The following is a 24179-nucleotide window of genomic DNA, read 5'->3' as shown; positions in this document are numbered from 1 at the left end:
ATTTCAAAACATAACACATAAATGCTAGTGCTGAAATGTGAACAATGTATATATAAAACAAAAATTCTGTTTGTGTTCGTGTGTTTGTAAAGGTAATTCTGTCACACAGGCGTGGCACAGGTGCTCCTCACCGGATGTAACAGGTAGCATGATCATTAACTTTTATATGAAATACTGTGAGTGTATCACAGGCATTCTCTTTGGACCTCAAAAGTAGGCAGTGTCCTCACTTGAATGTTACAGTCGAAAAACAAGTACATTAGGCCAAACTCAGGGCTACTGAAATGAATAAAGTGAGAGCTGCTGAAACCGTGGAGCAGTGTGAGGATCAGCAGCGAGTTGACCACACACTCCATTCACAGGTGATGGTAGAACTCAGGTGACAGGAGCTGCACGCAGGCTGAGCTGGGTAACCTCTAGTGATTATGATACTGTACAAGACAAGTTAATTATGCAAAAATGTTGGCTGAGGTAAAAGTCAGGGTCAAGGCTTAGGGCTCTTCTACTGCAACCTTAAAACCTCATTCCTTGGCAGATCTTGATTTGTGAACAGCTTTATTGTCGTACTGGAACAGGTTTGGGTCCTTTAGCTCCAGTGAAGGGAAACTGTGTGCTTCAAATTTTGTGATAACAGCTTGGGGGAGAACCACATCCTGTATGGGTGTGGTGGCTGTATAATGTCCCCAGAGGCATCTGGCTTTTCAGCACCTCACTACACGGCCATGGGAATGTGGACTGGGAGATCTAGGCTTAAGGCTCTTCTGCTATATACTGTACTGTACATCACTGTGCTATGCACATAACTTTCTCATCTTTAAGCCTTAGGGTTCGCTCACCACCATCAGTATTACACATTATTCCAATAAGCATGGATCCAGGAAGTTGTTGCTTTCATGTTGATCTTTGGATAATTATTACTATTTGCATTGTTGTCACATTGTCAAAAAAACAGCTGCACATCTGATTTTGCACTGCATTTCACTTATTAGTATTATTCATTTATGCAGTTTTTAAGTTACTTATATGACATATGCTTTTATATATTTTTTGTAGGTTTTAGCATTGCACTAGTAACTTTGGGCAGCTTTCACATTTACCCTGTATCGACTGACTATGTGTAAGATATACACTGTGCAAATATATCTACAAACCTGTCTTTGTGTTGCTGTCTCCATTGCTGCTGGATCTCTGGAAGTATTAATCTAATCTAATCTAATCTAATCTAACATTTGATTGTATAGTGAGGCAGTTCAGTGTAGTACTGTTCAGTAAAACACCCAGGTTTGATTTCACAGTTGGTTTCATATAAGATTTAAGGAAACATGTCTCTGTAAAAAGGTCAACTCATCTGGTCCAAATTCCAGAACTTCAGTTTTATGTGATAAATGAATGTTTAACTTATCTATCTTTGGTACGTTAAAAGTTCTTTTAATTTTTTACCATTGCAACCACTAGAAGGCGGTAAAACTCTACATATATATATATATATAAAGAAAATCAAACGGTTACATTCAAGTCCAATGATGAGATCATTTCCACAAAAGGTTTCAGTTTGGTTTCCCCATTCGCCCTATGAGACTGTTATTTTTCTTTTTTTTTCTTTTTTAAAACATCTTTAAATGTACACTTTGATGTTTAAAGTAAAGACAAAATACAAACTGAAAACATTTTGAAAACAGTTATTATTATTATTATTATTATTATTATTTATTCTAAAAGAATTAGTAACTTTAAAGATTCTTTTTGAAGAGCCCCCAAAAATAAATAAAAAAATAAATAAAGAGGTAAATAAAAAAAAAATACACACCCAAATGAGTGACTGCACAGGAAGAGTAGTCAATTTTTTAATGTGTGCAGTGGATATGAGGACGACTTTGTAAATATTCGTGTGCAACAGGCGACCCTACAGATACATAAACTAATAGATAGATAGATGTTCAGAAGGGCGCGTGCATCACTAGTCGTCTCGAGTCACTGACATTATGACGTATGTGTGTTCGCGTGAGCTTCTGAGAGCGCGAGGCGTACCTCACCTCTCAGTGTAACGGGAAGCGGAGCGCCTTACGACGGCGCGCTTTCTCTCTCTCTCTTTCTCTTTTTTAAATAACCTTCCAAGGACAAAAAATACATGTGATTTTTTCCCCCCTCTTCTCTCAAGACACATTTGGATACCTTGGGATTCTTTTCAAAGCCGTTGGGAGAAACTATAACGGAAACGAGGAGAAGTTGTCCGAAGGAAAAAAACGGATTAAAGTTCGCTCAAGTCACGAGAAACTTAGCTAGGTTAGCTTGTTAGCTGAGCGAGCATGCTAACGCTAATGACGCCCTGACATGTCACGTTATAGTTTTTAAAACAGTACAAGTTATGGTCATGGGCTTGGTAATTTTTCAGAATTAAAACGAGTAAGCTTTATTTAGTTTCGTTATTATTTGGTTTGGTAATAAACACCTACCGGCTGTGTACAGAACTTCTAAATGTTTGTTAAACAGGAAGTGAGGTAGGTTCAATAAATACATAGTTTTTTATATAGATAGACAGTTAAATTCAGCCTTTATTCGTCTGTCACACGTGTCCATGACTAGATATAACAGTAGGAAGCTTAATTATCCACTTTAATGTCATGGTGAGACCTGTGTCAAAAGCATTTCTTTTTCGACTGCAAAAATAAGTTGCGTCCTCACTGAATGTAATAATATCTCAACAGCAGGATATATTTTCCCCTGCAAGCACTGGATCTTCATTTTTTACTATTCTATACCATGCTAAATCAAACGAGGTTTTTGTAAATTAAATGCAGTTGGTTTTTGTATGCGAGTAATTTTTTTTATTACTATTTGCTCTATGTAATTAGAGAATACGCTGTAGTTTACATTATCATCAGCACATTGCTGTCTAGAGTCAGTGTAAATTGGTCTTCCTTATTTTTGTTTTTATAATTTTTTTTCTTTAAAATGCGTGATCCAAATGTGAACTTTCATTTCCTCCACAAAACCTGCACTCTTGTGGTGCTCCTTTGCTGCTTGCACATCTTTGTCACTGTAGTTTATTACGTCAGATCGCAGCAGCAAAACCATCAAAACCCCAAAAAGCTGGAAGGCCATGCAGGAACCTCAGAAGCAAATACCGAAGTACCAAAGTCAAGCAGCACTTTATTAACCTCCAACATCACTGTTACTGAGAAAGCTGTTCATTTGGAAAAATGCCCCGATCCGTCTCCCTTGCTCGGTATGTAATATCTTAAATCTATTATTTATTTATGATTATGTGTGTCATTTGCTTAAACGTGCTCATATATGGTAAAATTGTATCAGCGTTCACATTGCTGGCTCTTTCAGGTTTCTCTGACATGTCATATTCTATATTTCCCTGCCAAGCAGTACAGATTTTCTCTTCCCGCTGACTTGTTAATTCAATTGGCCAATTTATATAAAAGAAAAATCTGTAAAATATCTATTATCTTTTTTTTGGACTCTCATCTAAACTTTCACATCAAACATCATACGTAAATCATCCTGGGTAGTCCGTGGCAACCATATATTTATTCATCTCAGCGCTTAATCCTGGTGACGATACCGTTATCCTGTCTGGTAACACTGGATGTGAAGTTGGAATATGTTCCACACTATTAAGACACAACCATACCTACTGGTAGTTCACTTTTTTCCCAGCGTTTTTCACGTTAGGGCCCTGGGACCCCCCCAAAAAAAAAAAAAAAAAAAAAACTAGTTAATTTTAATCAGCAAGGACACAAACGTTCCAGGCTCGGGAACCGTGCCTGAGTCAACTTAAAGAGGTGGCATTCGGGACATTACAGCATACCAGGGCAGGGACCGATTTAGATATGGAAGCCAGTCGTACCTGAGAACGGAAGTAGACCACTGTTTAAAAGTGACGTCATCATCAGTGCCACCTGTCTCCTCCGAAATCTGTGTGCGCGCACATATGGAGCAGTGTGTGGAGTGGCAGCGGGTTGACCGCACACTCCTTTTGCAGATAAAGGTTTCATGAAGGCATCGGAACTGCAAGTGGGCAGAGCCACTGGTGAACCTCTAGTAGCCGATCATGTAGGAAGGCAAGCAAGAGCGTTGCTCATGACATTTTTTTTTTTCAGAAATATCAATAATATTGAGTGCAACTCAATGGTTAACATCCTCATTAAATTTTTCTCTTGTGTTTAATGGGGGCTCGCAAACCAACTAGGTGCACGCTGCTCCCTGCTGTATCGGAGGGTGTAAATATGCGAGCGTACCCAAAAAACAGAGCACAAAAATATTATGAGAGTCCAACGTTCCAGAGCACTATACAAATCAATCCTGTCTAAACGCTCTCAAACTGGGGAAGCCAGAGGACTCTGACACGGGAGAACATTCACAAATACATGAAGTCACTAACCTCAGAATTAAGCTCATGCCAAAGATGTGAGAAGTATGATGCAGGGTTTGGCAACATGTCCTTGTTATTGACCGGTATCAATAAGCCTGCTGAAATTTGGATGGATGAATAACTAGGTGTACTAAATCAGAGTTTAAAGAGTTGTTGTTATAAAGACATATAACACATTCCCTGGCTTTTTCCCTGGAAATATAACACATTCCCTGGCTTTTTAGGACACATCTCAATCAAATATTCATCCTGTTCCCGCTTATTTGTCTTGTAGACTGATGTCTTTTAACCAATATTTGTACTGAATCATCAGTCAGTTAAATTCGTAAGGTCCCTCCCTCAAGATGTGCCATTGGAGGAAGTATTGTTCTACATCTTAAATGCTGTATGTAGATTTAATATAATGTAATTTAAATAAAATAATATGTTAACAGACACCCAGTTAATGTAATGGGAAAATTAATTAATCCAGTTGATCCATCTTGTTGATATTTGAGGAACTCTTTGTGTTCTTTTATTGGTTTTGCCCCAGCAACAAGGAAAAATACAGTTTGGAAACTTTCCTTCTGAGAACATACAATTATCGGCACTCTTTATGAAAAAAGTTGTGTAGTTAAGGGAAGCTTGATTATTATTTGAACCATATACACTGTGTGAACAAAAGTTTGTGAAAATCGGACAATAGCACCCTGATCTGTCCTTGAATACCATACTTTAAAACCATGGGGCATCGATAAGGACTTGGTCCTTTCTTTGCTCCTATAAAGGCCTCGACTCTACTGGGAAGCCTTTCTTTTTAACAACCTTGGCAAACCATACATTTATGGACCTTGCTTTGTCTGGAATAAATAATATTGTGTTTTCTAGTTACAATTATGGTGACACATGAGACTTTATCCCAAAAAGCCCAAACCTAATCACACACATACAAACAAGGACCTAATAAAATTGTGCTCTATGTGTTTTGTTGCACTGAATCCGACTGCCACAGCAGCACAAATGCTGCCATCTCAAAATAAAAAACGAATATCGCAATTAACACCCCGGTGCTCTGACCTCAAAATATCTAAAAATAGACAGCAGTGTAAATATTTTAATTATAGTGAGTTCTGTCAGTTGTCAGATTAATTGTTATCTGGCATCATTTGCTGGGAGAAGTCGCGCAGCGTTTATCAGAAGTCAGCTTGAACTTCTTCAACACAACCAAACACACTTTACACTTTGTGTGATCCCAAGGGTAGCTGTAATTGCCTCGTTGTGAAATACGGAGCATTTCACTATTCTGGATGTCATTAATTAAAGCCTCTTTGTAGAGTATTATTGAAGGTCACAGTGATTCGGGATTTGGAACAATGCCATCTTTGTAGAGAAACTGCATCCAGATGACACATGATTTGGCATTCACATGATCGCCTGAGTTTGTGATTGGATTTGATCGTGATTCGGCAGTGCTGCCTGTAAACGATTGATTAGGTTTTGTGTTCTGGACCACACATCATGATTAAATGTTTTCATGTAACACAGACTTAGTTCAGATCATTTTCTGTTTCTACAGTAGATCTACCTTTGAAAACTATACTAATAATTAATAAAGAATGATGGACTCTTTCTTTTTTTCTTTTTTAAAAAAAAAACAAAGTGGATCAAATCAATCTTTTATAACAAACTTGTGTTCAGCCCCAGCTGTGTCGGTTTTATTTGCTAAGTTTCCACGTGTATAGCATTTTAAAGTGGCAATAATTTTTTTGCAAGTAGAATTAATGATTGAAGCCAGCTTTTAACCTATTACCTGTTAACTGATGGATACAGAAGTGTTCGATCAAAGCTGCTCTTTCACAAGTTCATTTTCACAAAAACCAAAGTCTCCTCTCAGTCTGATGGAAGAGATTCAAAATAATAAAGCCTGCAGCACCGAGAAAAAGATGATTCAGTACTGGGAAATAAATAGTGCATAATGCTTAAATCCTGCAACTTGATGCTCTCATCTGTCAGAACGAGTTTCTCATCCCTCGATCCCTAAATCTTTTTTTAAGACGGAAATTAAGCACATGTCCTATCCTGCGAGTTTCTTGCCATCCTCAAAAAAGTGAAATCAAACAGAAAGGGCAACAATAAATCCTTTCTGCATGTGAACTCTATCTAGAACAGCATTGGTAAAGCACATGAAGTCAGTGTCCGGATTGATGTTCCAGTTTGTAGTTTCATCACATTTCAATTCAGTAAGACAGCCAACAGGTTGGTAGCTGGCTTTTATCCCAGCTGCTAAAAGTTAGGTAGGCAGATCCATCTTAAGGTATTGATGTTTCTTAAAATCAATACATAACCATTCTAACCGAATCATAAATTCTCAGTAGGTAGCCACTAGGAAACAAGTGAAATCTACAGCATTGTCTGAATCTTGGCAGCTCACACGCTGGCAGCTTAACAAACCATCAACTTCCTTTCGCTTCCAAACGTGATTTGTTAATGCATCATTATGGTAATAAAACCAATGTAAAAGGCCAACAGCACATTTTTTTGGCCAAAAAAACAAACAAAAAAAGGAGGAGGAAGGGCAACGCATTAGGACTTAAGTCTTGCGATATCTTTTAAAGAAAATAATCTCCCCATTTCTAAGACAAGACAGGGCGTTCACAATTGGCTGCTGGGAATCTTGCTGAGAGTTTGTTGCACTGTACAAACAAACATTCTGACCCAAGATTGTTCTTGTTCTTGTTTTTTTTTTGTTTTTTTCCCCTCTCTGCACACAATCATTGTGTTCGGTTCCAATGGTTTTTGACTGGAAAATACAGACAGGGCCAAAAAAGCTGAATTTTAGACCCAGCTGGATCATGTTTGGATTTTCGTTCTTGATCACCGATTGAGAGTGCTGTTGATTTTCTGTTAGTTTTCTCCTGTTACTTTTATAATGTTCCCCTCATCTGAGGCGCTTCATCGAGTCTAGGCGAAATGCGTAAAGAAATGTTTCTCAAAAACACGCCCACTTAACACGCTCGCTCGAGCACAAGCGACTTGTTCTAAAATTATATACAGCTGTAATGTGAACGACACTGTATGAGAAGCGTTCTATATATTTTTTTTCTTGTTGTACAAATGTTGCAGTTTTAAAAAGATTGACATGGAGTTGCTGCTGCTCCTGCTCTAGTTTCATTGACTCGTGCCAAAAAACACGTTTTTCACTTTAGTGAGTCTGTAGCACAGCAGAATATGCTTCAGCTTTCATTTGGGATCCTTTCCATTGTTTCTAAGCTGTAATGTCTTGAAAATCATCCTCCAACAGAACACCAGTAAAATTTTAGTAACAGGTTACTATTAAAAGAAATTTAAGTTTAGAGAAAAGAATGAAGAACAGAGAAATCATGTCATAATGATTGGGTTTCAGTGTCATGACAGCCAAAAAGGAGAGATTTTTCATAGACTAGGTGTTCTATTATCTAAGTGAAATGGTTAAACATAAAAGAAAGACATTTTTGTCGATTGCAAGCACCGCATGAGTAATTGATGTATCTGTGAAATTAAACAAAAGCCTGTTGTTTGCTGTTGCAGTGGGTCCACTCCGGATAGAGTTTTCCAATCCAGTGAGCCTCGAGCAGACGAGAAATGAGAACCCGGCACTGCAGATGGGAGGACGCTTCAAACCCAAAGACTGCATAGCTCTGCAGAAAGTGGCCATCATCATCCCCTTTCGGAAACGAGATGAGCACCTCAAGTTCTGGCTTTATTACCTGCACCCGATCCTGCAGCGGCAACAGCTCGACTATGGCGTTTATATCATCAACCAAGTGAGTTCTCGACTTTTTTAATATGTTCAACTGTAAAACTAAGCTTTTTGAACATGGCAACATGAGCTGGCACTAGGGATTTGTAGCCTTCTTTTTTTAACTTGTATAACACGTGTGTGTGTGTGTGTTTATAAAGTATATGGCCAAAAATGTGTGTTGTGGTAAAGTCTCCACCTACTTCAAATTTCCTGTTACTATTATTATACATCATAATGGCGTCTTCTCTGCAAAGACTTTGCTCTATATTTTCGAGCGTGGCTGTGAAGATGTACTCATTCACCTTTACGAGCATTAATGACGTCAGAGAGTGATGTTGGGCACAGTGCCCTGGGGTTTTGCTTTTTTGCATTGAGGCATACAGAGGCATTTTGGAGGATCAGACACCTCTAATTTTAATGCGAAAGTTTTAAATAGACCCAAATCTTGGAGTCATTGTCAGGCGTCCACATAGTTTCGGCCATATATGGTGATCCCGGGTCTGGTAGAGCCTTTTTCCGTGCCCCACCTTTAAAAAAAAAAAAAGTATAATTCTGTTTGACAGACTGAGGGTGAAACTTGCACCTGTTTCTCACTGGTTCATACCTTAAGGTAGTAGTTTTTTTTTATGCTTGAATGATTCATATGTCATAGTAAGGCTTAAACAAACAAACAAAACATTCCTCTGAAACTGGTCAAGTATTGAAAAAAAGTTATTCAGCAAGCCAGGAGAACTATTCCTCAAGACTGTATGTAAAAGTTCAAGAAAATCTGGTTCTGTGGAAGCAAAATATGAAGAAATGATGGCTGGATCAACCTCGTTCGCATTTTTTCCTGTTATCAACAAATAGATATGATGAATGCCAGCAAATGAAAAGATATAGATAGCTAGTGGTTTACTTCTCGTAAATCCTGTCTGAATTTTTATGCCCCTGATGTTACAAATCTGATTTATTTACTTAAAGTCAATGTTTAACTACCACAGTTTATCTTCTTACGCTTAGTTAGTAGTTGACACAAAGGCAGTGAATCTTCCTTAGACGATTTAATCTTCGACTTTCAAAAATCCTTCTCTGATTGTGTACGTGCGCGTACACAGATACGCGCACGTACACACACACACACACACACACACACACACAAAAAGTTCGGTGCCTTGAACAAGACCCTACTCTTCCTCTACTTTATTTTTTTTTTTCTTCGGAAGTACATTGTGTACTCTGCCACGATGACTGATTTCTCTTTGTGGTTTCACAGCCATCACAGTTTGTAAGGTATAAAACGAAAGTAAGATGTGTCCCTAAGGAAACTCGCTTTACTTTCTGAGGAGTATATATTTTTATATTTGCCATTTCCTTTACCGACCCGATTTTTGCATAGCAGTCTCTTGTCATTTAAGGTGTTGCTTTCCAGCATAATAAGAAAAAGCAAGAGAAAATCTCAAAAGTTGTTGCTTGGCCTTTTTTTTCCGAGTAAAACAAAAGTATGCAGTTCTCTTTGGAGCATAAGCTCTTGTCATTCGTATTACCAATCTTTTCGCACCCTCAGGTGTATCAGGAGTATCTCATGATCTTGAGAAACAAATGACACGAAGATGATAAGAGGCTGCTATGAGATTGCATAACATAAGATAAAAAAAAAAAACCTGTCAGTGAAAGAATGCGCGAAAATAAAAAATCGGTGTGGTGTCGAGTGATGTATTGCTTTTTTATTTCCTGCTGATTAATCACACTGTTTACTTTTGCGACCCGGAATGCAAACAGTTCCTATAAGTGTTGTTTGACCAGTTTGCTTGTTATCGAGTGGAATATTAGTAAAAATAAACCTCACAATGGAAAGGCTTTTTTTGTTTTTTTTTAATGTAGGTGGAAAAAAAAACATAGATACTGCTTATTAAAAAAAAAAAAAACTTTGATAAGTGAATGCAAACACAGAGAGAAAAAGTTCAATACCTCACCACAGTATTGATAATCTTTATTTACATTCACAGCACTCGTAAAAAGCTGATTTGCTGACCAGACTCGTCCTGATGGTGTATCTGATTACACATCAGTGGTGAAAGTCTCTTGTTTATAAACTTGGCCAATGTGTCACGACCATAAAATCATTCTATACTTAGGATGCTTTGTTGTAAAAGTTGTTCTGCTTGCATTTAGTAATCTCTGTTTTAAAGCATACTTGCGTGAACATGATTTATCCTCAGGCGGCGTGTGCGTGATGGTTCATTTAATCGCAGTGAGTCTACAATTAGTATTAGTATACTCCTCTCACTTATGGGTGCGCTTGTGGCATTCTTCAAACTTTTCAAGAAAAAGGTAAAGGTAGAAAGGCAAGTTTGTCTCGTTTTTGTTTGTGTTTTGAGGCGTGACTGAAGACACTGGACACCTTGATTAGCAGTAAGAAATTAGCAGTTTCTGTCATACTTGCATCAACTTGACACATGACTGGTTAAAAGCAAAAATAGTGAAATGTCAAAAAGGGCTCACCGAATGATCTAATGACGAAGAACATGATGTCATTATACCATGACCCTTCCCCTCTCAGCAACTCAACACGCTTTCGAGAATTAACTGTGTCTTGTTCAGAGACCTCCATGCTGTGTGGGTGTGTGATAGTGATCATATACCTTACCCATGACCTTTGTCACCCATCTGTATGCACTGCTAACAGCTATGTCTACGAATGATTGATTTAAAACACAAGCAAAAAATAACCAGACTTAATGTTTTGAAATTTGCATGGGAACTCTCAAAGCAGAGGGCAGGCAAATACTGAACGAATTCCGGTGCAGTTGTTGTCGAAGCCAAAAAAAAAAGTCATATTAAAGCATTGCACATGCAGTGAATAAATATATATATTTTTTTATAAAAAAAAAAAAAAATGAACTGTTAAAGACAGGCAGATTTCACCAGAAAGTTAGGAGTTATCAGAAATAGTTGAGTGATGCCACCAATACTCCCAGTCTAATTTTCCAGTGTCCATTTTGCACAGGAGGTCTTAACAGGGGCAACCTTGATTTTTCTTTTTTTTAATGTATTTAACATGTGTGTTTGCTCTGTTTATTTTTTAATTGTATGAAAATATATCTGACTGCTATGCTTGCTTGTATCAAGTTTCTGTCTGTGGCATCTAGTGTGAACCAACATCATGAATTTTCCCAAATAAGGAAAAAACACAAGACTGTAGCTACTGCTTTAAATGCATTAATCTTCCCTGGCTGGTTTTACAGTCTTTTTCTCATGCTTTCTGCATTAGTCTAGAGCTTTATCTTTAATACAGGTCTTTTATTGATGTATTAATAAAATGGGAATAGATGGTCAAAGATCTTTTATTTTTCTCTTTCTTCTCTGAATGTGTGTTGTCTTTACTTGCTGCTCTGCTCACTCTTCTCTCTAATTTTGTCTCTCGCTCTCTTTGCCGCCCCTCTTTTCCTCTCCACTTTGCCCTTATCTCCCCACCACACTCCCTGCTCCATCCCTCCTTGGCAACCTGCCATCCTCTTGCTGGCCAAAATGCCGGTCTTTTGCATGATGGCTTACAGAACCTGTTGCTAACAGCACTGTGACGAAAAAAAAGGTGAGAAAGGTCTCCTTGCTTTTTGTCTAGCCAATCACGTGTTTGCTACTGAGCCGGGGTGTCACTGCGGGTAATGTGTTTGTCTTTCTTTCTTTCTGAATTCCCCCCCACACTTTTTTTTCATGCTTTCATGTTCATGTTGTAATTATACATAATTATTATTGTTTGTTAAAGCATGGTGACGCATGCACCAAAGTGCTGTTAGCTTTTGAATGAACTTTATTTTATCTTAATATTTAATCAAATATTTCACAAAATACACACACCTAGTGCTATACCCCTGTTTACTCGTGCCATTCTCCTATTAGCCATTTATATGCTTAATTTGATAGTAATTAGTATATAAATAATAATAAGTGCTTAGTTTAAGGTTTTTGTCAAAAATCAGACAGAATGTTAATACCAGGCTATTAAGTAAAAGTATTTACTACTCATGTTCTGGGATTTTTACAGGAAAACAACAAACAAACAAACACAAAAAAAACAAGCATTTGCTGAGTGTGAGTTTTGCAGATGGAAACACGAACACAAAGCCCAGTAACTCTCTGTAACGTCACTCTTTACAGCCATTGTAAACACAAAAGCATCTCAGAATGCTTAATATGCCAACCTTAAGGCAGAAGAGATCCAACAGCAGAAGATCACATCAGACCACTGATCTGAATTAGGAACCAAAAGACACAATAGGCAAACTAGACACTTCAAGCAAGTTGGTCTTTTAAACTCTACAGACTGTTGTGTGTAAACATCAGTAGCTTCTGACGTACTCAAATCATTCTATCAGCAACAACACACATCACGCTCAAAGTCACAGACCGTTTTTTTTTCCGCTCATGTTTGACAGAATTTTCTTGTTAAACTCTTTGAACACGACAGATTTCAGATCTCTCTGTCTCAGAAGAAAATGCATTTTTTCCTCTTTTTTTTCTTTTCTTTTTTGTTCATTACTCAACATTTAACAGAAAGCCCTTACAGGCTTTATCTTTGGCTATCTGAGACTCTAATCTTTAGCCGTTATTGTATTTTCTAACAGCAGGCTCATCCAGTTCTCCAGAGACCACAAGGACAGGGAGATGTCTAAAAGCACCTGAAAGGATTTGAATGAGAACTCGAGACAGCCTGAGCTCCTGTCCTAGGGCAGGGGGTTCTCACATTCATTACACACATTCGATACCAAACCGTTTGGTTTCAAATGATGTGCAGATTCATTATCACAAATGCAGAACTTTTAAAGAAATCTAGTTTTAAGAGTTTATAGATGTATAAAGAAATAACTAAGAAATGTAAAAATAACTAAAAAATCTTTTACTCCTTATTTTATTTTTTTTATTTATTTTTTTCCCATCAAATCTTAAATAATTGCGTTGTTTGTTTTCGTAATTGAATTTCCAATAAAAATTAATTAACAAAAAAGAAATGTACGTCCTTTGCTAACCATATATCTCTTAAAAAAAAAAAAAAAAAAAAAGCCTTGTTGTTGAATATAGACCGGACAGTTTATAAACTGTGTGATGGTTGTAGTAGCAATTCAGACTCTTAAAAAGAAAAAATTGCCCCTATACCAGTATTGAGAACCGAGTGGTAGTGTTTGATGTGAACATGTGAACACTATACTATATACACATCCTAAACAGAAAACTTCACACAAGGTGTTTATCTGCTATGAGCACATGTCAACAGCCACTATATAGAGAGCTAAATAACAAGACGCCCCTGATCAGCCATCATCTCATGCTACTCTGAAGTGCTATTAAGTCACTAAATACAGTAGTTTAAAGGCAATCCTATCTGATTCAAATGTTGATACATAAACAAATGTATCACACTTATTCTCACACACACACAAACACACACACAGAGCAATGTGAATAGAACCTGATAGATAATCAGCCCATCCTGACCCATGACAAAAGAGAACATGAATAAGTCGATGCTTCTCATAGCGTGCATGCGTTAAGGCGTTTTGGCATCGTTGTTTTAAGTCCTTTCAGGGGAAGAAATCCGAGAGGGAAATGTCCACCCCGGTTTAGTGTAACGCGCTGCTTTTGTGTAGTCAAGACAGCTCAACGTCAAGCTGCCTGATCAGTTGGGCAGTTCTGATGTCCGTAGATCACTTTCCAAAGAACGTATGGTCAGGTCATGTGTGTTCATATTGTCTGGTGATAACAATGACACCATGGCGACTGGGAGAAATATAAAGAACACGCACTCACTAGCAAGCAGCATACTGTAGAGCGAGGTGTGTGAAAGCTGGTGAGATTGTCTTGTCTGAGCTTGGTGCTGTCACGAAGCTGACACTAAACCCTCTTGCAAATTATTCATGTGTCAACATACTGTGAGCTAATGTTAAAGGTTTTCAATTTGTTTAAAACATTTAACATTGCCTGTCTAAAGTAAGCATGGGGAAAGAAATATGTCCAGTAGGCTAGTTGTTTGCTTAAGTACATTTCATGCATAGCACAATTTGAAATCTAAACTAGTAGTCAGACATACTGTCAAATTCATGTATTCATTTATTAATTTTTTTGTTTTTGTGCACCAGTGGTAACTATGAACTTTAAGTTTTTTATGCAACGTAGTTGATAATTTAGTGTGGAAATCACCATAGATATTCTCAGAACAAACAAGGATAAGACCAAGAAACAAATCAATAAATACGATTGGGGGAAAAAAAAAAGAAGAGAAAAGCAATTTAAACCAAAAACTGCATACAGACTATGTGGAATTTTGCCATTATTATTGTTAGTAGTAGTAGTAGTATATATATTTTTATGCGTACTGTATTGATTTAGTATTTTCACATAATCGTTACTGTTCACCACATGAAACTCGCTGCATAAACAAGGTCCCATCTCACGTTTCCTGCTCAGATGTCTGCATGAAAGTTTTGTGTATTGTACTTTAACACTTTTTCCCTGCTCTCGTCTCTCAGGATGGAGACGAGACGTTTAACAGGGCCAAACTGCTCAACGTGGGCTACGCCGAGGCCCTGAAGGAGTATGACTACGAATGCTTTGTATTTAGCGACGTCGACCTCATCCCCATGGACGACCGAAACACATACAAATGTTTCAGCCAGCCGAGACACCTGTCCGTCTCCATGGACAAATTCGGCTTCAGGTAACAAACCCATCACTAGTGTTCAGTTCACATTATTTTGGGAATATTTACCTTTATTTAATTACAAAAGCTAATCCTAAGACATTTCTTTTTTTAAAGAGAAGAAATGGCTAGCCTGATAATAAGAATAGCTGTATTATAAAGTGTTATTGAGCTTTTCAGTTAAGGAAATGTTATTCATGATTTAATTCAAAACCCAACAATTTACCTTTAATACTAGGTCTGAAGCGCTCCACAACAAATTACAAGAACTAAATTGATAAAGAGAACAGTACACTAGACAGCTCTTATCTTCTCCATGGTGTTTGGCTTTCTCTGGGATTTGCAGAGCTTACCCCTCGAGATTTAATTTGCATTGAGTCTCGGCAACACCTGTGTTTTTCCATTTCATTCCGGCTCCATCCCTGCCCCCAGTGCTCCAACTCGTTCTCCAGAGCCTCATTTGTATTCAAATGTAGATGCCAATTCTTTTCCACAACACTCTCTCTCTCTCTCTCTCTCTCTCTCTCTCTCTCTCTCACACACACACACACACACACACACACACACACACACACACACACACCTTTATAGACATGCACACAAAGTAAGGTGCATTAATTAAACCTGGCCTAAGGTGTCACGATCAGCCCTAACATTAAAACCGCTGACTGGGTGATTTACATTGATTAGCAGGCTATGCGGGCGCTTAAGATTTCAGGATACATATTAGTCAAGAGGTGAACAGCTTGATGTGTTGATCTGATTTTGACAAGGAGCCAAAGTATAATGGATAGCCAACTGGGTCAATTTATGCCAAAGAAATTGTGTGGTTTTTAAGGAGTCCGTTATCAAAGTTCTCCAGAGTAGTTTATCCAATGAACCTGTGATCGGGTCATTGATGCGGAGAGAAAGCATGCGGCTATTCTGTATGCAAACGTTCTTTGCTGGCGAGAGAGGGCCTGAATGTTTTAAGACTTGTCTGGAAGGCTACAAACACTCACATAACCAGTCTTTACAAGCATGCTGAGCGGAAAAGTATCTCAGAATGAACAATCACAAACTGCACATCTGAGTACAAGCTTACTGACAGAAAGAAAGGCAGTTTCACCAGCCCCAGGCTATGTTTCTTCAGTTTACTCATTTACATACTGTATAATGCAGTGGAACAGCTGTCTGTATAACATTTTATATATTAAGTATGAAGACTGAATGATGTGAAAATGACACACTGCCTCAGTATGATGACTGTCTTCCCGCATCTAACACAAGCAATAACATACTTCTGGATCTGTACCAGGTGTGTACTGTATATGTGTGTTGTCTGGCATTTTAATAGCCTTCTCCTACTCCAGTGAACAACCGTTACCAGGTTTCAAAGGCATATCTCGTTGCAATTTTACAACCCAGAGAAGAGAGAAGGCCATCAGCCAAAGGCTTCATTTCTTAGCTGTAAACAGAAGCTGTGACAGTGAGGCCGTGAGGCCTAATTTAAACTTGGCAGGGGGGACAAGCAGGCTTTATATCTAACAAGGAAATGGTTTACTATATGCAACAGACTTTGATGTTCATTGAAATTATTCATAATTATACAAACTCTATGAACTCCTTTTACATTGCAGTTTTCAGTAAATTAATAACTTTATACGTACTGTATGTAGGCTTTGTAAGTTCTACATTTTGTAAAAGTTGTGCCAGTATGTTTTCAGACTGATCCTTTGAAGCATCTGCGATAGATTTGTCAGGATGGCGCTCCACTCTGTCTGGGTGACCCCTCCTCCAAACACACACTTACACGTCAGAGCAGCACTTCTCGAGCATGACCAGACATTTCCTATCTCGTTTGAGTCTGGGGTGAGGTGTAGTTTCCGCGCTCACTTGCCCCACTGCAGTATTGCAACTGACCTTTTTTTTTTTTTTTTTTATGAACTTCCTCCTTCCCTAACGTCATGTTGCCAAAGAATGTCAAAGTGCATACGTGGCAGCTTTCACATAGCAGCCTACAAACAGGTTTGAACCAAACTGATAAGGTTTTTACACAAACTAGTTCACAACTGGATTCCAGAGAGACACTGAAGTGCAGATAACATTTTACTATTTTTTGTGTTTTGTATTCACAGTTTTCAGTGTTTATGTATAATAATATATATTTATATATAGTAGAGCATCTGCTTATTTTAAGCAGTGAACTCTCAGTTGTTTTATCTAATGATTATTTTTATCACTAGAACCCACATTTTCACTTGTCTCGTGTAGGCTTCCATATAACCAGTACTTTGGCGGTGTGTCATCCATGAGCAAGGAACAATACCTGAAGATTAACGGCTTTCCAAATAACTACTGGGGCTGGGGAGGCGAGGATGATGACATCTTCAACAGGTCAGAGAAATTCTAATGTGAAGCGTATATACGCGCACAAACACACACACACACACACACACACACACACACACACACACACACACACACACACCTACTGTACATTTTTTTGGTACACAATTTTATGTTTTGGAAATTCTGGAAAGCAAGTTATCTCTTCCAGCAGCTATAAATATTTGTTCCATCACGAGGCCCTTTTTCCTTCCTTAGCTACACCAATGTTGAATAAACATCATTTCGCAATAAATCACACCATATTAAGGATTGCAACTTTTTTTTAAATCAATGAATGTAAAGTGTCTGTATTCTTGTGTACCATATTTGTGTAGTTCAACAGCACTGTTGTGTAAACTGCATATTTAACATGATATCCCATAATGCATTTCTGAAGAGACTGGCCATATAGTTTACGTTAAATATGTTTAAAATACGCTTTAAACATATTGACTGTTATAAATATTTTTATTATGTGGTTATTGCACATCCCTAACGAGCAGGGCTCGAATTAATCGGAAAAAGACTTATCACATAGTTTCATACTGTAAATACAAAGCAAGATGAAGAAAAGCAGACTTTAGGGTGGAACCAGTTTTCATTTGCAGTGTTCTTCTGCTTTTAAAGCTTTTGGGCTTGTCCTAATATCAAAGATAAGCTGGTTAATGTGCACAGTAAAGAGAATCAGAACAGAAAAACAGACTGTTTTATTATGATTGTATTAGTGTTATCAGTTAAATTAAAAGTTGATCATTTCAGGAATACTGTAGTGGGTTTGTTTATGCAGATCACAGTTAGTTTTTAAGCTACGTTTAGGCAGAACAGATTTGTACATACTGTAGTGTTTTACACCATATCGTTGATGCGTGAATAACTGAAGGGCAGAGCCAAAGCAGATCTCATTACTCTATAAATGGGTTGTTTATACAGTTATCCAGTCTTCTTTACCTGCGACATTGTGTTTATTTCTGTTTGAACTAAATCACATATTTTTTATAGAATATTATAAATAGTTGTTATGTCTTGTTGACAATTTCAACGTATTTCACAATGCGCTCCTTTCCTTTTGTACGTGCATGAGTATTGTGATTGCAGTCGTTTTAAACCCCTGCAGCTGTTCCATTAGGTTACTATTCAAACACACGGTCAGTGAAGTAAAGCCTTTGTTGTCGTGTTTCTCACAGGCTCAGCTCCAAAGGGATGGTCATATCAAGACCCAGCGGCATAATTGGAAAATGCAGGATGATCCGTCACGAACGGGACAAACAGAACGACCCGAATCCCCAGAGGTGAAACGCATAGCCCTTAAGAGTGTGCTTACTTTTCTGCCAAATCCTTTTTCTGACTTTCTGTAAACACGCATAAGCAAACATCTGAGTACAAAGGTACTTCCGTCATCATTTTCATTGTTTACGCAGTAAAGAGGGCATTATGACATTTATAGTGATCGTTTGAACTCTATAAACTTTTAAAGACTCTAAAGCCTTTGATTAAACCAATAGGCTTATAGATGTACTCAAACTTAGGTGTAGCTACTGTAAGTTTGCCTAACATCATTTTAAGGCAGGTTTTTTTGGCACGTAGGGTTACAGCAACTAACCAACAAGAGCAGTTTACTTTACTATAAGTAATTTAGACTGGAGTGTTTGATGGAAAATATGAAAGAAGGAGAACCTCCTCAGAAGTATGGGAACTCTTAAAACTTGTCTTATGATGACTTGTTTTTCTCTTTAGAATTAAGATCTGCTGCTAACATCTTCAAACCTGATATCAGCACATCTTCAGAGCTCTTGTGGTATCTAGGCCTAGACAACCTACACAGTTACCTAGTTTTTATTGCCATGTTTCAGAGATTTCAGCTAGTTCATATAATAATAATAATAATCCAAAAAAACAAAAGTCACACTTTATAATCATTTAAATTTAAGAATGCTACTTTTATGCATTTTAAGCATTTTTATATTTAATAAATAAATAATTAACAGATGACAAATAGTTTTTATTACACAAGTTGTATATTGTTATGAAATGTTTATATTTCACATTACTTTTCTATTATTTGACATCTTGCATGCCATTAACAGTTAAGTAAAAAGTTCACGTGAACAATAGGACAATATAAACTTTTATCCAAAATGAAAGGCTGAAAGCCAGCAACATGGTACCGAAACCACACAACACAACATTTTAATACTGGCTTACACATGCATACATATATGTAGATACATACACATATATACATATATATACACACACACAATGTACAGTATATACCCCTGTTAGTAACAGATGTTGAAGGATTTGTGATGTGTCATATGTTTATATTTATAGCCTTTTGTCAAAAGGTGGAGGCTTATGTTTAAAGTACTACTTATAATGCATGAATTGTAAAAAAACAAACAAACAAACAAAAAAAAACCCTGTATCAAACCCACACCAGATTAAAGATTAAAACCTTATCCTAAGCATACAGCAATGGTATAGAAAATTCCCCCAGGTCTTTACCATCTGGTATATGGGAACACTTTCCTGTTATGTAAGCTATTCGTTTTCTTCTGCTCTAACCCTGGCAAAGCATGTGTTCATGAACCACAGATGCACACGAGTCTTGCAATGTTTGAGCAGTGAAGGGGAATTGAAATGCTTACAGCATACCAAGCTATTCTATACAAGTATGTACAGTCTGTGTGGTGGAAGTTATTATTAACATGATGGCCTTACCAAATTCTGAAAGGGCAATAACGCTGGGGTTAATGAAAATAATTTAGGCACAAATTCCACTTGACCAAATTGCTCACTGCAGCCAGACAATGATGTACACGTTGTGATGTGAAAAAAGCTGAATATAAGTGTTTGCCTAGTAATTACTCCACTGGGATGTGCATCAGCAGGGCATTGGGTTGATATATTCATGTCATTATAGTGTCATGGCAGTTTGTGTGCTGTAAAGTAAGCAGTATTTTACTCTAACTGGTACTTGTCAGAAACCTTAAGGACTACTGTTAAAGATTTCTTCATCTTATGTTTTGATGGACGTTATACAAGTATAATACGTATATAATATGAGGGGTTAGTCAGGACCTCTGGCTGTAGAATTTATTTTAACAACTTTAAGTGGAGACGAATACATAGTTTTACATAGTTTTCGACATAATCTCCTTGCTCTTTAGTACACCATTTCCATTTCTGTCAACAAGCTTTCGTATTCCACTCACTGAAGAATGTTTTGGGCCGAGCTGCAAGCGACAGATGCACCGCTGTCTTCATTTCTTCATCAGAAGTGCATCTTTGTCCTCGTAGGGCTGCTTTCAGGGAACCAAACAGATAAAAAGGTTAATGTCAATGTAGCAAAATCAGGACCCTAGGAACGATGCCTTAATACCTCAAAATGAAGTTTTTGCTGAGTGTCAACAATGTGGGCAGAAGTGTGCAGACGTTTGTCATTAGCCACCGGCTTCCTTTAACTTTCCTATCCTTTCATACATACTTCTTCGTGAAAACACTTTCTCTAAATCTTTAGATAAATAACAGGACATTACACCCTCAGACCACAAAAGAAAAACTGAATCACTGCACAAATGTACAGCATGTGTTTTGTTTTTTTTGTTTTTTTTCACACTGCAGTTACAAATGACCTGATGTAACATTGTTTATACCTGTACAGTAGTGACTGGAGGAGACTGTAGCTTTGAATGAATTTCTTCTTATATAAATAGAGTACATTTTTGACTCTTATAGAAAATGACTCTTACACTTGTATTTACTGATGTATTAAACTCACTAAAGGAACTTAAATGAGCTTAAAATGTTTCTTAAGATATCATGAGCCAACCTTAGATGAGATTAGCAGTACCCCAGATAAGCAATGAAGTGACTACTTTGTGTTTACAAGAAGCTTGTAATTACTGTTCTAACTGTGTCATTTCCTGTTCCAGATTTGACCGAATCGCACACACCAGAGAGACCATGCACACGGACGGCATTAACTCGTTGTCTTATAAAGTGGTGAAAGTCGAGAAGGACAAGCTGTTTACCAAAATCACAGTGGACGTCGGCAAGCCGTAAAAACTCGATGCCTTCTATCAGAACGAACTTCTAAAAGAAAATGAAGACTATTTAAGTCCATCAGGAAGACTGGATGCAGTTACCAAATGTGCCTTGACAATTAAGTCAAATATACTTAGATTTTTTTTTAATAATCTTTATCTTTCAAAGTGAATTCTATATTTTTAAAAGACACTAGTACTTGGAAAATTATTTGCCATCTTTGCACAAGCGATGGTGAACCGAAAGAAGGGGGACTTGTGAATCGTGGTCATCGTGGTGTGTAGGTGTGTATTTTCTTTGTTTTTTATCTAAAGCTCTCTCGCTGAGCTACACGAGCATCTCTTGAGCCACAGTTGATGCAACTCGCCAACGAGGCATTGTGTAAGGAATGTAAGCCGCAGTCTGCGTGTCTGTCTGTCTATCTATCTGTCTGTCTGTGTGCTCTTTTCCCAGCATTGTCTTAAGATCACTTCTTTAGATGCTGAAGATTTATCATGGAGTTAGTGTGCCTTGCAATCATTCCAGGTCACGCAAAGAAATCCTCATTGATCCTCACTCCACTTTGGTGGCCAGAAACCAAAAAGACAACTTTGTGTTTTGTTTTGTTTTGTTTTTTTCTGAATGTATCCTTGGTGCTGTACCCTAAGCAGTAGAGGTGGATAATGTGGGCAAAGGAAGCAATGGGCTATTCTCATTCTTTTAATCATGTATATGGAAATACAAAAGGCTATGAACTGTTTAAAAGACATTTTGTCGGTGGTGTTGTTGTTTTTTTTGTTGTTGTTTTTTTAAAGCCATTTAACATGTAACAGAAGAAATATCATACAACACGTAATAGACTTAAGACCCACAATACAACAGTACTAGCACTATCAAAGGTGCCAAGGTGTATGGTTTATCATGATCTTGGTGTATAAAGCTTTCATGTTCAAAACTGTTTTATTATGGTGTTATGGGAGAAACCTTAAAATTTACTGAAGGGGGAAAAAAGATTGGACACGTTGTGCACTTGTTTTTTTTTTTTCGTGGTAACTTCACTGAGTTTGAGCTGTGAAATTATCATCCTTGGTTTTGTTATTATTAAGTATCCTTGATACCATGTTTGGAGTTTTTAATCTATCGGTTCCAGTAATAATAATAATTCCATAAAAAACATTTAACTCAGTTTTAATATAATGCTAGGAAGAATCACAGACCCATGCATTCACCATATAAAGTAAAAATAGGGTTATTGTTTTTTTGGATTAGTGACACTCGCACCTCATCAATACCTGTAATTTACTTTAGATGAACAAAATATTAATTGCAACAATAAACCCTCCATATCTACTCTAACGCTGTGGTTATGCCTAAAGACAGCTGATTATAAGTTTGGTTTGGGAAAACCCTTGTAATGTAGTGTAGCTGAACATGTTTCTTTTTTTTGTTTGTTTCTTTTACAAGCCGCAAGTGATAGATAATTAATATATTATGCCTTTTGTTATTTTTGATGATCACTGCTACATCACTGGGTTCATGGAAATCTATGTCTGCATTGTAGCCTTTTCACTCAAAGTGCAGTGACTGTTTTTCTTTCTACTTCTGTACACCAGTTTTTGTTGTTGTTGTGATGTAAGAGGAAAACAAAGCCATTAAAATATGTAGTAGCTTAATTTTTTTTTCTCTTATGTGCTGGTTTGTCATCACTGAGCCTTCCGAACCTGGTCTCAACTTCTTTTTCTTTTTCTACTTTGGTCCCATGACTAGTGATGATCTGAGGATTGAGAAGGATTTGAGCATTTGCTGTCTATAGGTTGTAATTAGGCAGCACTGTGGCATAGTGATTAGCACCGTAGCCTCCGGACCTCCAGGGTCAAGGGTTTGAGCTCCACCTTGGGTCTGTGTGCATGGAGTTTGCATGTTTTCCTCATGCTTGGTGGGTTTCTTCCAGGTGCCCTGGACTGAGCAGTTTAATGGCTTTGCCAGCTGTCTTTCTAGCTGTTTTTCCAGCTGGGTATATCATGTACAGAATATTTAAGTCCTGCCACCGAGTACTGGACACTTTCTCTTTTTTTTTTTTTTTTTTTAACTCACCACCGCCTTCCTCTTAATTCCAGAACTCCCTGAACCCCAAAGACTTCATCATTATTTTCTGTGAAGGTTCTCTTGTTAATCCTAAACTTTCCCCTTCTACTATTGGTCCTGTCAAGCACACTTGCCATAATGAAACATGCAACATTTTTCAGCTATTTGGACAACGGTCTTTGATCAGAGAGCCAGCGCAGAGTTGTTTTCATTTCTGTATGTTTTTGCTTGTTGTGCTCATCATTCTTTATTTTGACATCCAGCAAACTTTCTAATCTTTCTTGTTGATTTATGAACTTAGTGCTGAAGATAAAAGACATTGTGATCATAAAGAATTAAATGAAATTCCGACATGATGTATCTCTGATTTTGTGTTTGTCTCTTTTAGTCCCTACACTTGTCCCGGTCTTAAGTTACCAACAATTACTTAATAAAAACCATCTGAGCATTTAGCTCAGGTAATTAAAAAACAAGAAACGCCCTCCACATTGACCTTGAAACACATTTAATATTGGAATATGTGTGATGTCCCATGAGATGTAGGTGCTAATTTGTTGGTTGGCGCTGCATTTTAGTTATTCTTATGAGACATTAGTAGTCCTGTGTCATCCTGAAAAAAACAAAACAGTAGATTTTTTGTTATTTTTAAAAAGAAAGTAAGAGTAAGGGCTCTTGGACCTGGACCAACACGAAAGCGGCAAATTGTGCAGTTTTTTTCGAATGACCACTAGGAACTGAGTTCAAAAGTGAGTCAATCCCCATAAAGCCCTATTTCTACAATAAAAAAAAAAAGCATGTTTACAGCCTGGTACTTAAAAAATATATATATTAGAGGCTGCATATATATTAGATATCAAATGCAAAAAATTGTTGGCACA

At 37.4% G+C, this 24179-nt stretch overlaps 1 protein-coding gene across 1 annotated transcript; it reads left to right on the top strand.

The window, feature by feature from the left end:
• The first annotated feature begins 2075 nt into the window (after positions 1 to 2075).
• b4galt1l (DP-Gal:betaGlcNAc beta 1,4- galactosyltransferase, polypeptide 1, like) lies at positions 2076 to 22530 on the top strand. The gene is made up of 6 exons (XM_053514520.1): positions 2076 to 3226; positions 7931 to 8166; positions 14651 to 14838; positions 17074 to 17196; positions 18375 to 18479; positions 21126 to 22530. Exons 1-6 carry the CDS (start codon positions 2953 to 2955, stop codon positions 21253 to 21255), a joined length of 1056 nt encoding a protein of 351 aa, XP_053370495.1. The 5' UTR covers positions 2076 to 2952; the 3' UTR covers positions 21256 to 22530.
• The last annotated feature ends 1649 nt before the right edge of the window (positions 22531 to 24179 follow it).

The sequence above is a fragment of the Clarias gariepinus genome, chromosome 16 (assembly GCF_024256425.1).
Source record: "Clarias gariepinus isolate MV-2021 ecotype Netherlands chromosome 16, CGAR_prim_01v2, whole genome shotgun sequence".
Classification (NCBI taxonomy): domain Eukaryota; kingdom Metazoa; phylum Chordata; class Actinopteri; order Siluriformes; family Clariidae; genus Clarias; species Clarias gariepinus.
The sequence above is the reverse complement of the archived record's forward strand: the minus strand, read 5'-3'. Positions and strand labels throughout refer to the sequence as shown.

Coding starts and splice junctions, on each gene's coding strand:
- b4galt1l (XM_053514520.1), top strand. CDS start 2,953: ATGCGTGATCCAAATGTGAACTTTCATTTCCTCCACAAAACCTGCACT. Junction 8,167..14,650: donor GCGTTTATATCATCAACCAA/GTGAGTTCTCGA, acceptor CTCGTCTCTCAG/GATGGAGACGAGACGTTTAA. Junction 17,197..18,374: donor GATGATGACATCTTCAACAG/GTCAGAGAAATT, acceptor TGTTTCTCACAG/GCTCAGCTCCAAAGGGATGG.